The sequence below is a fragment of the Prionailurus bengalensis genome, chromosome A3 (genome assembly GCF_016509475.1).
Source record: "Prionailurus bengalensis isolate Pbe53 chromosome A3, Fcat_Pben_1.1_paternal_pri, whole genome shotgun sequence".
In the NCBI taxonomy this organism is placed as follows: Eukaryota; Metazoa; Chordata; class Mammalia; order Carnivora; family Felidae; genus Prionailurus; species Prionailurus bengalensis.
The window spans coordinates 25,598,768-25,611,025 of record NC_057354.1 but is presented as its reverse complement, the minus strand read 5'-3'; the positions used below and the strand labels follow the sequence as shown (position 1 = coordinate 25,611,025).

General features: G+C 45.9%; 1 protein-coding gene across 1 annotated transcript in view; it reads right to left on the bottom strand.

Moving 5' to 3' along the window:
- The window catches only part of SNTA1 (syntrophin alpha 1), a 28,536-nt gene that overhangs the window by 14,165 nt on the left and 2,113 nt on the right, over positions 1-12,258 (bottom strand). Inside the window, exon 2 of the mRNA XM_043602577.1 lies at positions 9,570-9,755. Coding sequence (XP_043458512.1) covers positions 9,570-9,755 — 186 coding nt within the window. The remainder of the gene's footprint in view (positions 1-9,569; positions 9,756-12,258) is intronic.

The following is a 12,258-nucleotide window of genomic DNA, read 5'->3' as shown; positions in this document are numbered from 1 at the left end:
GCTTGGGTTGAACTTCGTTGCTCTGTGACCCTGGACAAGTGACTTGATATCCAAGATCTTCCATTTCTTCATCATTAAAATAGGAGTAAAATATATCTACCTCCCAGGGTATTGAGACTCAATACCTGCAAAGCACTTTGCCCTGCTTAGCATAGAGTAAGTCTTCAATGAACAGCAGTGTGATTATTATTTCCGTGGCTGTTCTCAGTATGACTGTATAAGGGGAAGGGCACAGGAAGCATGATAGGCAAAGATTTTAATCCGGGCCCTGTCACTTGCTATGTGGCATTGGCGAATCCCATGGTCTCTCTGAGCCTCATTTTCCTTACCTATATAATGGGCACTGATGCAACAACTCTCAGAGTAAGGTATTATGGGGATTAGTGTCCAGGCTGCCCACTGGCCCACCAAAGATGGTGTGGAGAGGACATGGGGTTCCAACAGGCTCTGGAAGGAGTGACCTTTAAGGTCCTGCTGGTCCAGCAAGGCTAGGTTATAAATAGTTCCCAGCCCCTGGCAGGCCCTGCATTAGGGCTGACCAACAGAGCCTGAGTTGCTACACTCTGGGGCATACAAATCTCCCCTTAATGCATCCTTGTGCAGTACAGGGGATACCATCTCTCAAGATCCTAAAGGCATGCGAACCCTTTGACTTAACAATATCCTTTGCAGGAGCCCCGCTTCATATGAATGCTCACGGGTGCGCAGAGGGCTCACAGCACCACTGTCTGGGGGCAAAAGGGTAAGAACAACTTGAATGTCCATGAGCAGGGGTGGCTAAATACAAGACATGAGCTTCCTGATCAGCAGACTGCTCAGTCTTGTGCATGGCTGTATCCATGGTGCCTCCATCGAGTCCTGGCACAGAACAGAGGTTCAGTAAATACTTGTTAAATGGGGGTGCATGGCTGGCTCAGTCAGTAGAGCATGCAACTCTTGATCTCAGGTTCATGAGTTCAAGCCCTACACTGGATATGGAGCCTACTTAAAAAAAAAAAAAAAAAACTTGCTAAATAAATATATGAATCCCGGGGCGCCTGGGTGGCACAGTCGGTTAAGCGTCCGACTTCAGCCAGGTCACGATCTCGTGGTCCGTGAGTTCGAGCCCCACGTCAGGCTCTGGGCTGATGGCTCAGAACCTGGAGCCTGTTTCCGATTCTGTGTCTCCCTCTCTCTCTGCCCCTCCCCCGTTCATGCTCTGTCTCTCTCTGTCCCAGAAATAAATAAAAACGTTGAAAAAAAAAACATTTAAATATATGAATCCCAATAATGGGATATTACCCAATCATTAAAAAGAATGACACAGAGGGGTGCCTGGGTGGCTCAGTCAGTTGACCGTCTGGCTCCTGATTTTGGCTCGTGGGATCAAACACCATGTCAGGCTCCACACTGGGTATGGAGCCTGCTTGGGATTCTCTCTCTCCCTCTCCCTCTGACCCTCCCTGTTCCTTCTCTGTCTCTCTCCCTCCCTTCCTCCCTCTCTCTCTCTCAAAAGAAAGAAAGAAAGAAAGAAAGAAAGAAAGAAAGAAAGAAAGAAGAAAGAAGAAAAAGAATGAGATAGAGCTACATGTACTGAGTTTGAAATATGTCCTCCTCAACTTGTTAAATGATAAAAACAAATATGGAAACTTTCTGAAAGTGTGAAAATATCAACTATGGTTATCTCTTTGAAAAGAGAATTGCTTTACATTCTCCTGGGGTTTTTTTAAGCATATATTGCTTTTTACATTTTTTATAATGTTTTTAATGTTTATTTATTTTTGAGAGAGAGAAAAAGACAGAGTCAGAGAATGAGTGGGAAAGGGACAGAGAGAGAGGGAGACACAGAATCCGAAGCAGGCTCCAGGCTCCGATCTGTCAGCACAGAGCCCAACGCAGGGCTCAAACACACAGACCGTGAGATCATGACCTGAGCCGAAGTCGGACACTTAACCGACTGAGCCCCCGAGGCACCCCACTTTTTACATTTTTTAAAAATCTAGTTTGGGGCGCCTGGGTGGCGCAGTCGGTTAAGCGTCCGACTTCAGCCAGGTCACGATCTCACGGTCCGTGAGTTCGAGCCCCACGTCAGGCTCTGGGCTGATGGCTCGGAGCCTGGAGCCTGTTTCCGATTCTGTGCCTCCCTCTCTCTCTGCCCCTCCCCCGTTCATGCTCTGTCTCTCTCTGTCCCAAAAATAAATTTTAAAACGTTGAAAAAAAATTAAAAATCTAGTTTACTTCAAAAATATACCACCTCAGGACGCCTGGGGGGCTCAGTCAGTTAAGCGTCCGACTCTTGATTTCGGCTCAGATCGTGATCTTGCCATTCATGAGTTCGAGCCCCATATCAGGCTCTGTTCTGACAGCACAGAGCCTGCTTCAGATCCTGTGTCTCCCTCTCTCTCTGCCCCTTCCCTGCTCACTCTCTCACTCTCTCTCAAAAATAAATTTAAAAAAATTTTTAAAAAGAAAAATACATAGCAGCTCATCCCAAACCATCCAAGAAGGATTCAGAGTTGAAGCCCTCATCAACTCAATAAGCAAAGGGTTTCAGGACCTTAGTAGTGGGAGAAAGAAGCACTTACTGAGTGCCCACTATGGACCAACCACCAAACTTGACCCTCACAAAAACATCTTCACCTAACTGCAACAGTTCAATGAGAAGGGTCTGGATCCTTATGTAACATGACTTGCAGTGTAGTATAAATATTTAAGAGCATAAGTTTTTGCATCTAACAGATCTGAGCTCAAATTCCATCTCTGTGTGACCTTGGGAAAACAGCTTTATCTCTCTGAGTTTCAGTGTTCTCATCTGCAGAGTGGGATGAATAACAAAACTAATTCATAGAGGTCGTTTTGGGGATTTGATGAGAAAATATATGGAAGGTACTTAGCACAGTGCCTAGCACACTGTAGGTGCTCAATAAAAAGCAGACACCATCATCACTATTATTATCATTATTATTTCTTCCACCACCATCAGCAGCCAGACTCATGCAGTTAATTGGGGCCAGAACCTGTCTCCAGAGCCCCACCGGCATTTTAATCAAGATCCAGGCAGAGATTAAGCCAAATCTTATCTATAGGGAGTCACATGGCCCAAAGCCGTGTGTGTGTGTGTGTGTGTGTGTGTGTGTGTGTGTGTGTGTGTGTCCAAATAAATGTTTCCTTGAGAACAATGATTGGAACAATAGGTGTTTGTGGCCATGGGAGGACTAGGCGGGGGCTCCATTCGTGACTATGTTCCCAGGTCAGAAATCTCTCAGGCACCTCAGGGGCACAGCATCATTTGGCTAAGCCAAGCAGGATAGCTTCATATTAGTTGCATCCATTAATTACATCCCTCTTTTAACGGTAGTGATGTATTAAGCCAAATTTGGGGCAGGACACTTGGAAGTCCCCGTCTGCCAGGGGAGGACCCAGCAGGAGTTCCAAGGACTTATAACCAACATTCTCAGGACTTAGTCAAGCCCAGCTTGAGCCTTGAGCCCCATCTTAAACATTTAGGAGGGGCGCCTGGGTGGCGCAGTCGGTTAAGCGTCCGACTTCAGCCGGGTCACGATCTCGCGGTCCGGGAGTTCGAGCCCCGCGTCGGGCTCTGGGCTCATGGCTCAGAGCCTGGAGCCTGTTTCCGATTCTATGTCTCCCTCTCTCTCTGCCCCTTCCCCGTTCATGCTCTGCCTCTCTCTGTCCCAAAAATAAATAAACGTTGAAAAAAAAATTTAAAAAAAAAAAAAAAACATTTAGGAAGGTCAACTGAAACTGACATGGTTAAGGTAAAGTAGAAAGGGTCAGAGATGTACCCCACAGATCATTCCCTACTGGCCAAAAGCTAATGTGTGCCAGGCATAGGGCTCTGAGACAAACTACACATGAGTCCTGCCCTGAAAGACCTTCAAGTATACTGGAGAAAACAGTAATGATGGCTGCTGCTGATATAAAGATGATAAAGGCTGACATTCACTGAATGTTTGCATGTGAAAGACACTGTGCTACACACTCCAAATGCATTGTCTCATCCTTAAAAATAGCAAATAAACTAAATGATCAAATACCTACTATGAGCACTGCCCTTGGTGTTTTATTTTTTAATCTTGCAAATAACCATGCAAGGCAGGTATTACCCAAGGCTGAAACAATATTGGCTTCTGCAACCAGACAAAGCTCAGCTTGAATTCTGTCAATTTCTTAGTCATATGACCTGGAGAAAGTTATTTATTCTCAACAAACCTTGGTGACCTTGTCTGTAAAATGGGAATTATAGCAATTCCTATCACTCTGTACTGCCTTTTATCATGAATATTTATGGACATGCTACTCTCTGCCTGTTATTCTTTTTTAAGTTCATTATTTCTGAGAGAGAGAGAGAGAGAGAGAGAGAGAGAGAGAGAAAGAGAGTAGAGGAGGGGCAAAGAGAGAGGGTGAGAGAGGATCCCAAGAAGGCTCCACGCTGTCAGCACACAGCCCAACACAGGGCTCTATCTCACGAACCATGACATCGTGATCTGAGCCAAAATCAAGAGTCAGATGCCAACCAACTAAGCCACCCAGGCGCTCCTACACCTGTTATCTTTTAAAACTCGATCGTTATGTGGAATATACCTTCCCTACTTTGTACAAAGTACTGAAACTGACTTTAATTTTTACTGTCCTCTAGTATTATTATTTTTTAAAGATTTGATTTTTGGGACGCCTGGGTGGGTCAGTCGATTAAGCATTTGACTCTTGATTTTAGCTCAGGTCATGATCTCACAGTTCATGAGATCGAGGCCTGAGTCAGGCTCTGTGCTGACAGCTGACAGCTCCCTCCCTCTCTCTCTGCCCCTCCCCTGCTTGCTCTCTCTCTCTTTTTCAAAATAAATAAATTAATTTTTTAAAAAACCTCTTATTAAAAAAATTATTTTTAGGTAATGTCTTTCTTTCTTGAGAGAGAGAGAGAGAGAGAGAGAGAGAGAGAGAGAGAGAGCATGAGCTGGAGAGGGGAAGAAAGAGATGAAGAGACAGAATCCAAAGCTGGCTCCAGGCTTGGAGCTGTCAGCACAGAGCCGTATGTGGCTCAAACCCATGAGCTGTGAGATTATGACCTGAGCCGAAGTCAGATGCTTAACCAACCGACTGAGCCACCCAAGCGCCCCTATATTTAAGTAATTTCTACACCCCACTCACAACCCCAAAGTCAAAACTTATATGCTCTACCGACTGAGCCAGCCAGACGCCCCTGTCATTTAGTATTATTTTTTAAGGCATCACAGGGTCACTGCTGTCCCCGTCATGCCAGACACACCGTGGGCGGAGGGAGGGGAGGCATTTGGCTGTCTCTCCCTTTGCTCCCAGGCCTGTCTCCAAGGGCCCAGGCTCCAGGTCCGTGGACACAATGGGCCTCTCTAAGCAGCAGACAGTTGGCTGCCAGCTTGGGCCCAGATTCCGATTGCGAACACATCCCTGTGGCTGAGAATAAGATGAAGACATTTGTGCAAACCCCTGAACTACCAGGGGAAAAGGTCTACAAGGCAGGCTAGGGTTAACGAGGCCTAGCTGAACCCCTGACTTAGGTCAGAGAAGTAACTCTGGCACCCAGAGTTTGCTAGTGACATCTGTCCTTCTAGGATGTTCTCTGGGGACTCTGTACCCATTGAACCCCAGGCCTCAGGAAAGATGCCCAGCTGCCCTGCCAGGTTCACATCCAAAGGAAAAGCCATCTTTCCATGGCCCCTTGGACGTGGCCCCAGGACTGGGATGGGGGTGGGAAAGTTTTGAACGATGTGGCTAGTAATTAGGCTCCAAGGTGGAATATAGGCCCAGAGAGGGTCCCAGGAACCCTGAGTCCAGACTGGTGAAGCTACCAGACCCTTACCTTCTCCATAAGCTCCATCAGATCTCAGGGACCAACCACATGCCAGCATCCTGGCTGCTTCATGTCCTCCAGGCTTCTCAGGTCACCCCTGCAATTCAGACTCTTGACCCCAGTGCCTGCCCCCACGCCTTTTCTGCCTTGGGTGGAATTATCCTTCCACAAATATGCTGCACTAGGAGAGCACCTTAAAAGACACTTCAAATAAGAAAAAGCTGGAAAAAAACAAGAAGGCCACAACCTCCAGACTCTTCCTCTTATCCAAGCCTGCTTAGGTGAAACCATCACCATCTCCTTCCTGTTCATGGCCCCACCTTCCTCACTGCCTTTCTGCATCCATTTCTGCCTCCCTCCAAAGGGAGTGCCAGGCTGGTGCTGCTAAAACCCAGATCTGCCCATGTGCTGCTCCTGCTGAATCCCCTTTAATGGCTCTCTGTTTCCTTCCAGAGGAAGTCCAAATGCCTTTGGCCTGGCATTCAAGGCTCTGAAGTCTCTCAGTCTGGATACTCTCCTCTTTCTCCACTCCCTTCCTTATACCCTAGGCTCAGGATAAAGCTAATTACTTCCCAGGCAGCTCCCCAGGTAAGTCAAGTCATTGACTTGACAAGACCTAGGTCTTGTTCACACAGCTCCCCTGCCTGGAATGCCCTTCCCCAACCCCATACCCACATCTGCTATGGTTCATAAAGTGCCAGCATTCCCCCGCCCCTCCAGGAAGTCTTTCCTGACTATCCAGAGAGAAGTAACCACTGTCTCCTCTGATCCATGGACAGATTCCCATCTCAGCACCTGTGACACGTTGGTAATCTAGCATTTTTGCTCAGCTGTCCCCCCACCCCACTAGACTGAGATTCCCCTCAAAACCACTGAGTAGACTAGTATAAAAGGAGAAGGAAAGAGAAAGCAGAGAACACTCTCATCCAAAAGGGAGGAATAATATGGGAAGATTAAACACAACTTATGCCAACAAATTTGACAACTTAGATGAAATGGACAAATTTTAAAGACGCAAACTACCAAAGCTCACTCAAGAAAAAATAGATCATCAAAATTGCCCTGTTAAGAACATGGGAAATGCAGTTAAAAACCTTTCCATAAAGATGGCTTCCCTGGAGAATGCTACCAAACATTCCATGAAGAAATAATATCAATTCTCTATAAATGTGATGGGACAGGAGGGTAATTACTAACATTTATTGAGTGCCTACTATGTGCCACATCCTATTTGGGGCAAGAGATAGGCCAAGCTCCAGCCAGAGGCCTGGGGCAAGATTTGCCAAGGAAAGATCTTACCCTGGGAAAAGTCTCAAACAACGTTAACAGCTGAGGACTCCCAGTCTTGGAATGGTACACTTCTCTTCCCTACTGTATCCATGATAGACATTGTTAATCACTTCCAGCTCCTTTCTGCTGAGCCCAGACAAGACGTCCCAATCCTTCCAAATACGTGACTCCCAGTAGCCACCAGGGAAGATGGCACTCAAAATGAAAGCTACTGATCATCTCTGATCTGGTCTAATCCCAACTGATAGGGAAACTGAGGGCCAGAGAAAACAAGGGTCTTACCCAAGGCCAGAGATTCATCACAGAGCAGACAGATTTTTTTTCATTTTTATTATTTTTTTTCAAATTTGTATTTAAATTCTAATTAGTTAACATATAGTGTAATATTGGTCTCAGGAGTAGAATTTAGTGATTCATCACTTACATATAATACCCAGTGCTCATCATAACAAGTGCCCTCCTTACTACCTATCACCCAGAGAGAATTTTAGAAACTGATTTTTAAATAGTTTGTATGAGGGGACCCTGGGTGGCTCAGTCAGTTAAGCATCCAACTCTTGATTTTGACTCAGGTCATGATCTCATGGTCTGTGAGTTCAAGCCCCGCATCAGGTTCTGCACTGACAGCACGGAACCTGTGCAGAACCTGCTTATAATTCCCTTTCTTCCTCTCTTTCTGCCCCTTCCCCGCTTGCACGTGCTCTCACTCTCTCTCTCTCTCTCTCTCTCTCTCTCTCTCTCAAAATAAAGAAGTAAACTATAAATAAATAAATAAATAAATAAATAAATAAATAAATATTTGTATGAATGAGACAGTGTTTATGTTTTATCTCCTCCACCAGATAGTGAGCTCCTGCAGGAGAAAACTTGGGTCTGATTTAGCTTCTGACCCAGTGTTCTGCACACCAGGTACACAGTAGGTGTCTATAAATGTTTCTTGGCTTAGTAAGGCAGGAATGGAGTACAAGAATTATACAGAAGGCTTGGGTATTAGCTCCTGAAGCCAGGAGATACCTCAAGCTTCTAACACTCAAAGATGTTATCTTCTCAGAATGACTCATGCTGAGAGCCCAGATAGACATTCTCACCCCAAAGATGAAAGCATGAGGAGGACCTCAGCGTGGATTAGAAATGTGTCTGCAGTAGAAATTTTACCATCTACAGATTAAACTTTCAAATAGCAGAAACTAAAAGAGCTCCTCAAGTCAACCAAAGAATGACATTTTGATGAGTTTCAATTGCATTACTGGCTATAAATACCAAAGTAATGAGGCATAGGGTAGCAGAGTCTTTTATACCCATATCATTTATGAGTGATCTTGTTATTCAACCTTGCTGTTAAACTATGACTGTTATACTTAAGCTTCAAGGGCCAATACTGCAGACTTAACTTTTTTAAAGTGTACATTTAAAAAATGCACCAGTGGCATTTAAATAGATACGTCAAAAATGTAAAAATAAAAACAAAAGTGAGAAAGAACTGAGGTCAGGGCCACAAGAATGCCAAAGATCACCCAGAGCCTGTTTGTTTCTGTGGCCTCTTGGAGACCTGTTTGGGAAAACAAGGGCCACCTATCAGGATTCAGGCTTGGGGCTCAGCTCAGCAGCTTTGCTAGCATGGCATTCTCCATCAACCCCCGCCATCTCCCTGTGCCTGTTCTGGGCCAAGAGCCAAACACACATTCCTCAGGCCCCCACAGCTTCCGGAACTGACAGAAGGGAGTTTGAAGAAAGGGCTGAGCAAAACAGAAACCTCCTGAGTGAGATGGCAAAAGGCAGATATGGGACAGTCACAGCAAGAGACTTACAACAACTGATGGGGAAACTGAGGCCCAGAGAAGACAAAGGTCTCATCCAAGACCACAGAGTGCGGGGATAGTGGAGAGGAACCACCAAGGTCCCTCCTCCAAAACTCCTCTCTGATCCTTGCTGGAAGGGTCTGATGTCCTGCAACGTAAAGGCCAAGTCCTCTCCCAAGGGAGGATGGGTCTCAGGGTTTTAAGGACCCTAGAGCTGGGAGCTCTCCAGTTTCCTCAAGAAAGAATATTAGCTGCCTCCTCCCCAGGCCCTGCCCCCTCCTTCCCTGATTCACTCACTGGGTGGAGGATCCTGCCATGTACCTTTTGTCCTGATCACACAACCCAGCAAGGGTTACAGAAATAACCCAGAAGTTAAATCTCTGTTTTACAGGTGAGGAAACTAAAGCTCAGGGAAATGAAATGACTTGTCCAAGTCCACAAAGCTAATGAACAGGAGAGAGAAAATGAAAACTAGGTCTGTCTGGCTCTGGGCCAGCTCTCCCACCACCACGCCATACTGTCTCAAGGCAGGTCCCCAAGTTCTGTCTCTGTTTTTGTCTCTGCCCACCTCCCAGCCCCCACTGCTGGGCTGCGGCCACTTGAAGCCTGGGGGAAATAGGAAAGAAGTAAACATCCTTGGGGTCCCCGGTGCTTACCTTCCAGCACCACCTCTTTGCCCGTCTTCTTCAGGACCTGCACCGCCTCATCATGGGTAGCAGAGGAGAGATCCTCCCCATTTACAGACAAGATGGCATCCCCCACGAAGAGGGCCTCAGTCTGGTCAGCTGCCAGGCCCTTGAAGATCTTGGAAATGAGAATAGGCATCTTGTTCTCTCGGCCCCCTGCACAGGCACAGAAAGAGGAAAAAAACTGAGGCAGACGCTCCAATGCTTGAGAGTCACACGAAAGCAAAATTCTTTCTTTTCCTTTTTTTTTTAAAGTTTATTTATTTGGAGAGAGAGACAGAGAGCATGAGTAGGGGAGGGGCAGAGAGAGGGAGGGAAAGAATCCCAAGCAGGCTTCATGCTGTCAGCACACAGCCCAATGCAGGGCTCAAACCCATGAGCCGTGAGATCATGACCTGAGCCAAAACCAAGAGCCAACTGCTTAACCGACTGAGCCACCTAGGTGCCCCAAAGCAGAATTCCCTCTGAAGGCCTACCTCAGTGACCAGCCCGGTGCCAAGAAGGTGGCAATGAGAGAGTTAAGAGAATCTCAGAAATTAGTCTTAAAAGTCTGGAACACTAATAAATCATTTTCTAAATTCATACTGTAGTTTGGTCACTGGTGCTTTGGGTGTTTGCCAGTGTTTGAGTAACTTACAAAGTGCTTCAATAGTTTTTTCTTAAGTATTTTGGATTTTAAGTAATTTTCCTACAATGGGGGAACCCACTGATACTCCTTAATCTGGAATAAAGATAGAAGTCAGCTATTGCTATGGCCCCCAAGGTCCTCTTTAGCAATCAGAAAGTTTGACAATCTAGGACCCAGCTGAAAACCAAGGCCTTAAAGTCTAGATTTCAGGAATGCCTGGATGGCTCATTTGGTTGAGCATATGACTCTTGATTACAGATCAGGTCATGATCCCAGGGTCGTAGGATCGAGCCCTACGTCAGTCTCCACGCTCAGCATGGCTTAAGATTTTCTCCTCCTGCCCCTCTCCCCCGCCCACTCTCTCTCTTCTCTAAAAAAATTTTTAATGTTTATTTTTGAGAAAGAGAGACAAAGCGCCAGTGGGAGAGGGGCAGACAGAGAGGGAGACACAGACTCTGAGGCAGGCTCCAGGCTCTGAGTTGTCAGCACAGAGCCTGATGTGGGGCTCAAACTCACAAGGTTCATGACCTGAGCTGAAGTTGGATGCTTAACCGACTAAGCCACCCAGGCGCCCCTTTCTCTCTAAAATAAAATAAAATAAAATAAAATAAAATAAAATAAAATAAAAATTTTTAAGTCTAGATTTCAAAAGCCTATCCAGATTGCATCTCTGGTGCAAAGAAAGCTAATACATCTTACTGAATGATAAATTCTTGAATATCATTTTATTTTATTTTTTTAATTATTTTTAATGTTTATTTATTTTTGAGAGGGAGAGACGGAGTGTGAGCAGAGGAGGGGCAGAGAGAGAGGGAGACACAGAATCGAAGCAGGGTCCAGGCTCCTGAGCTGTCAGCACAGAGCCCGATGTGGGGCTTGAACCCACAAACTGTGAGATCATGACCTGAGCTGAAGTCGGACACTTAACCGACTGAGCCACCCAGGCGCCCCTTGAATATCATTTTAAAATATGAATCGTCATAATAGTTCACATTTGTTCCACATAGCAAGTGCCAAGCACTGTGCTAAATGCTTTCACTGTTGTCTCACTGCATCTTTACAACACCCCAATCACACATGCATGCTCAGTTTCCTATCAGGAAAAATGAGGTATGGAGAGAAGCCCAAGGTCATCCAGCTAGTTAGTGGCCGCAGAGCAGTACTTGAACCCAGGTCTCCTGGCTCCAGAACCAACACTCTTAACCCTATGGTGGACTGCAAGGCAGGCCCTCAAATATCATATCACCGGTCCATCCCAAAATATTGAAGATAAGGAACTAGTTGCCCATAGAAAGAAGGTCATTATTTCAAGGTCACACAACAAATTGATGGCAAAGGTAGGACTAGAATGCCTCTCCTGACCCCCACACAGGCTCACTGCACTGCACAGAGCTTGAAGCCTAGAAAGGAATGGGTTTCTATTTATACCTGCTCTTCTCCACCTGAAACTAGGGACTTCAGTCCAGTTTGAAGCTATGATCATTCTAGGCTGCCCCAGGCTGGTCTGGACCCTGGAAGGGAGGTTATCGTGGCAACAGGAGCTCAGTCTCTACCAAGGAAGAACTGAATGGAGCTGACACTTTCCCTGACCCCTCCTTTTTTTTTTTCCTTGACCCCTCCTAAAAGTACCTTCCCACCTAGAACTATGGAGCTAGGGCATAACTTTACCTGACCTTGGAAAGTCCACGCTCTCTCCAAGTCTCAGCTAGTCTATCTATAAAATAGAACTCTGTATTAACTCTAAGTTCTTCCCTCCTTTGACATATTGAGTGTGCAATTTCTGGATTGATCTGTTGCCCTTTCCCATTCTGGAATTTAGGGACAACACTGGTGCCCACTCTCTGTCTTCCCCATTTCTCCCTTTTAGATTCCTTTGGTTGGCTCCCTAGGAATCTGCCCTTCCACGGGGAAGAACCAAAACCCCTCGGCACTTTAGAGGCCTGATAATTGAAGTTCAAATCCCAGCACTGTCACTCACTGTGTGAGCATGGGAAAATTGTTTTACTTTTGTGAGTCTCACTTTCTTCACCT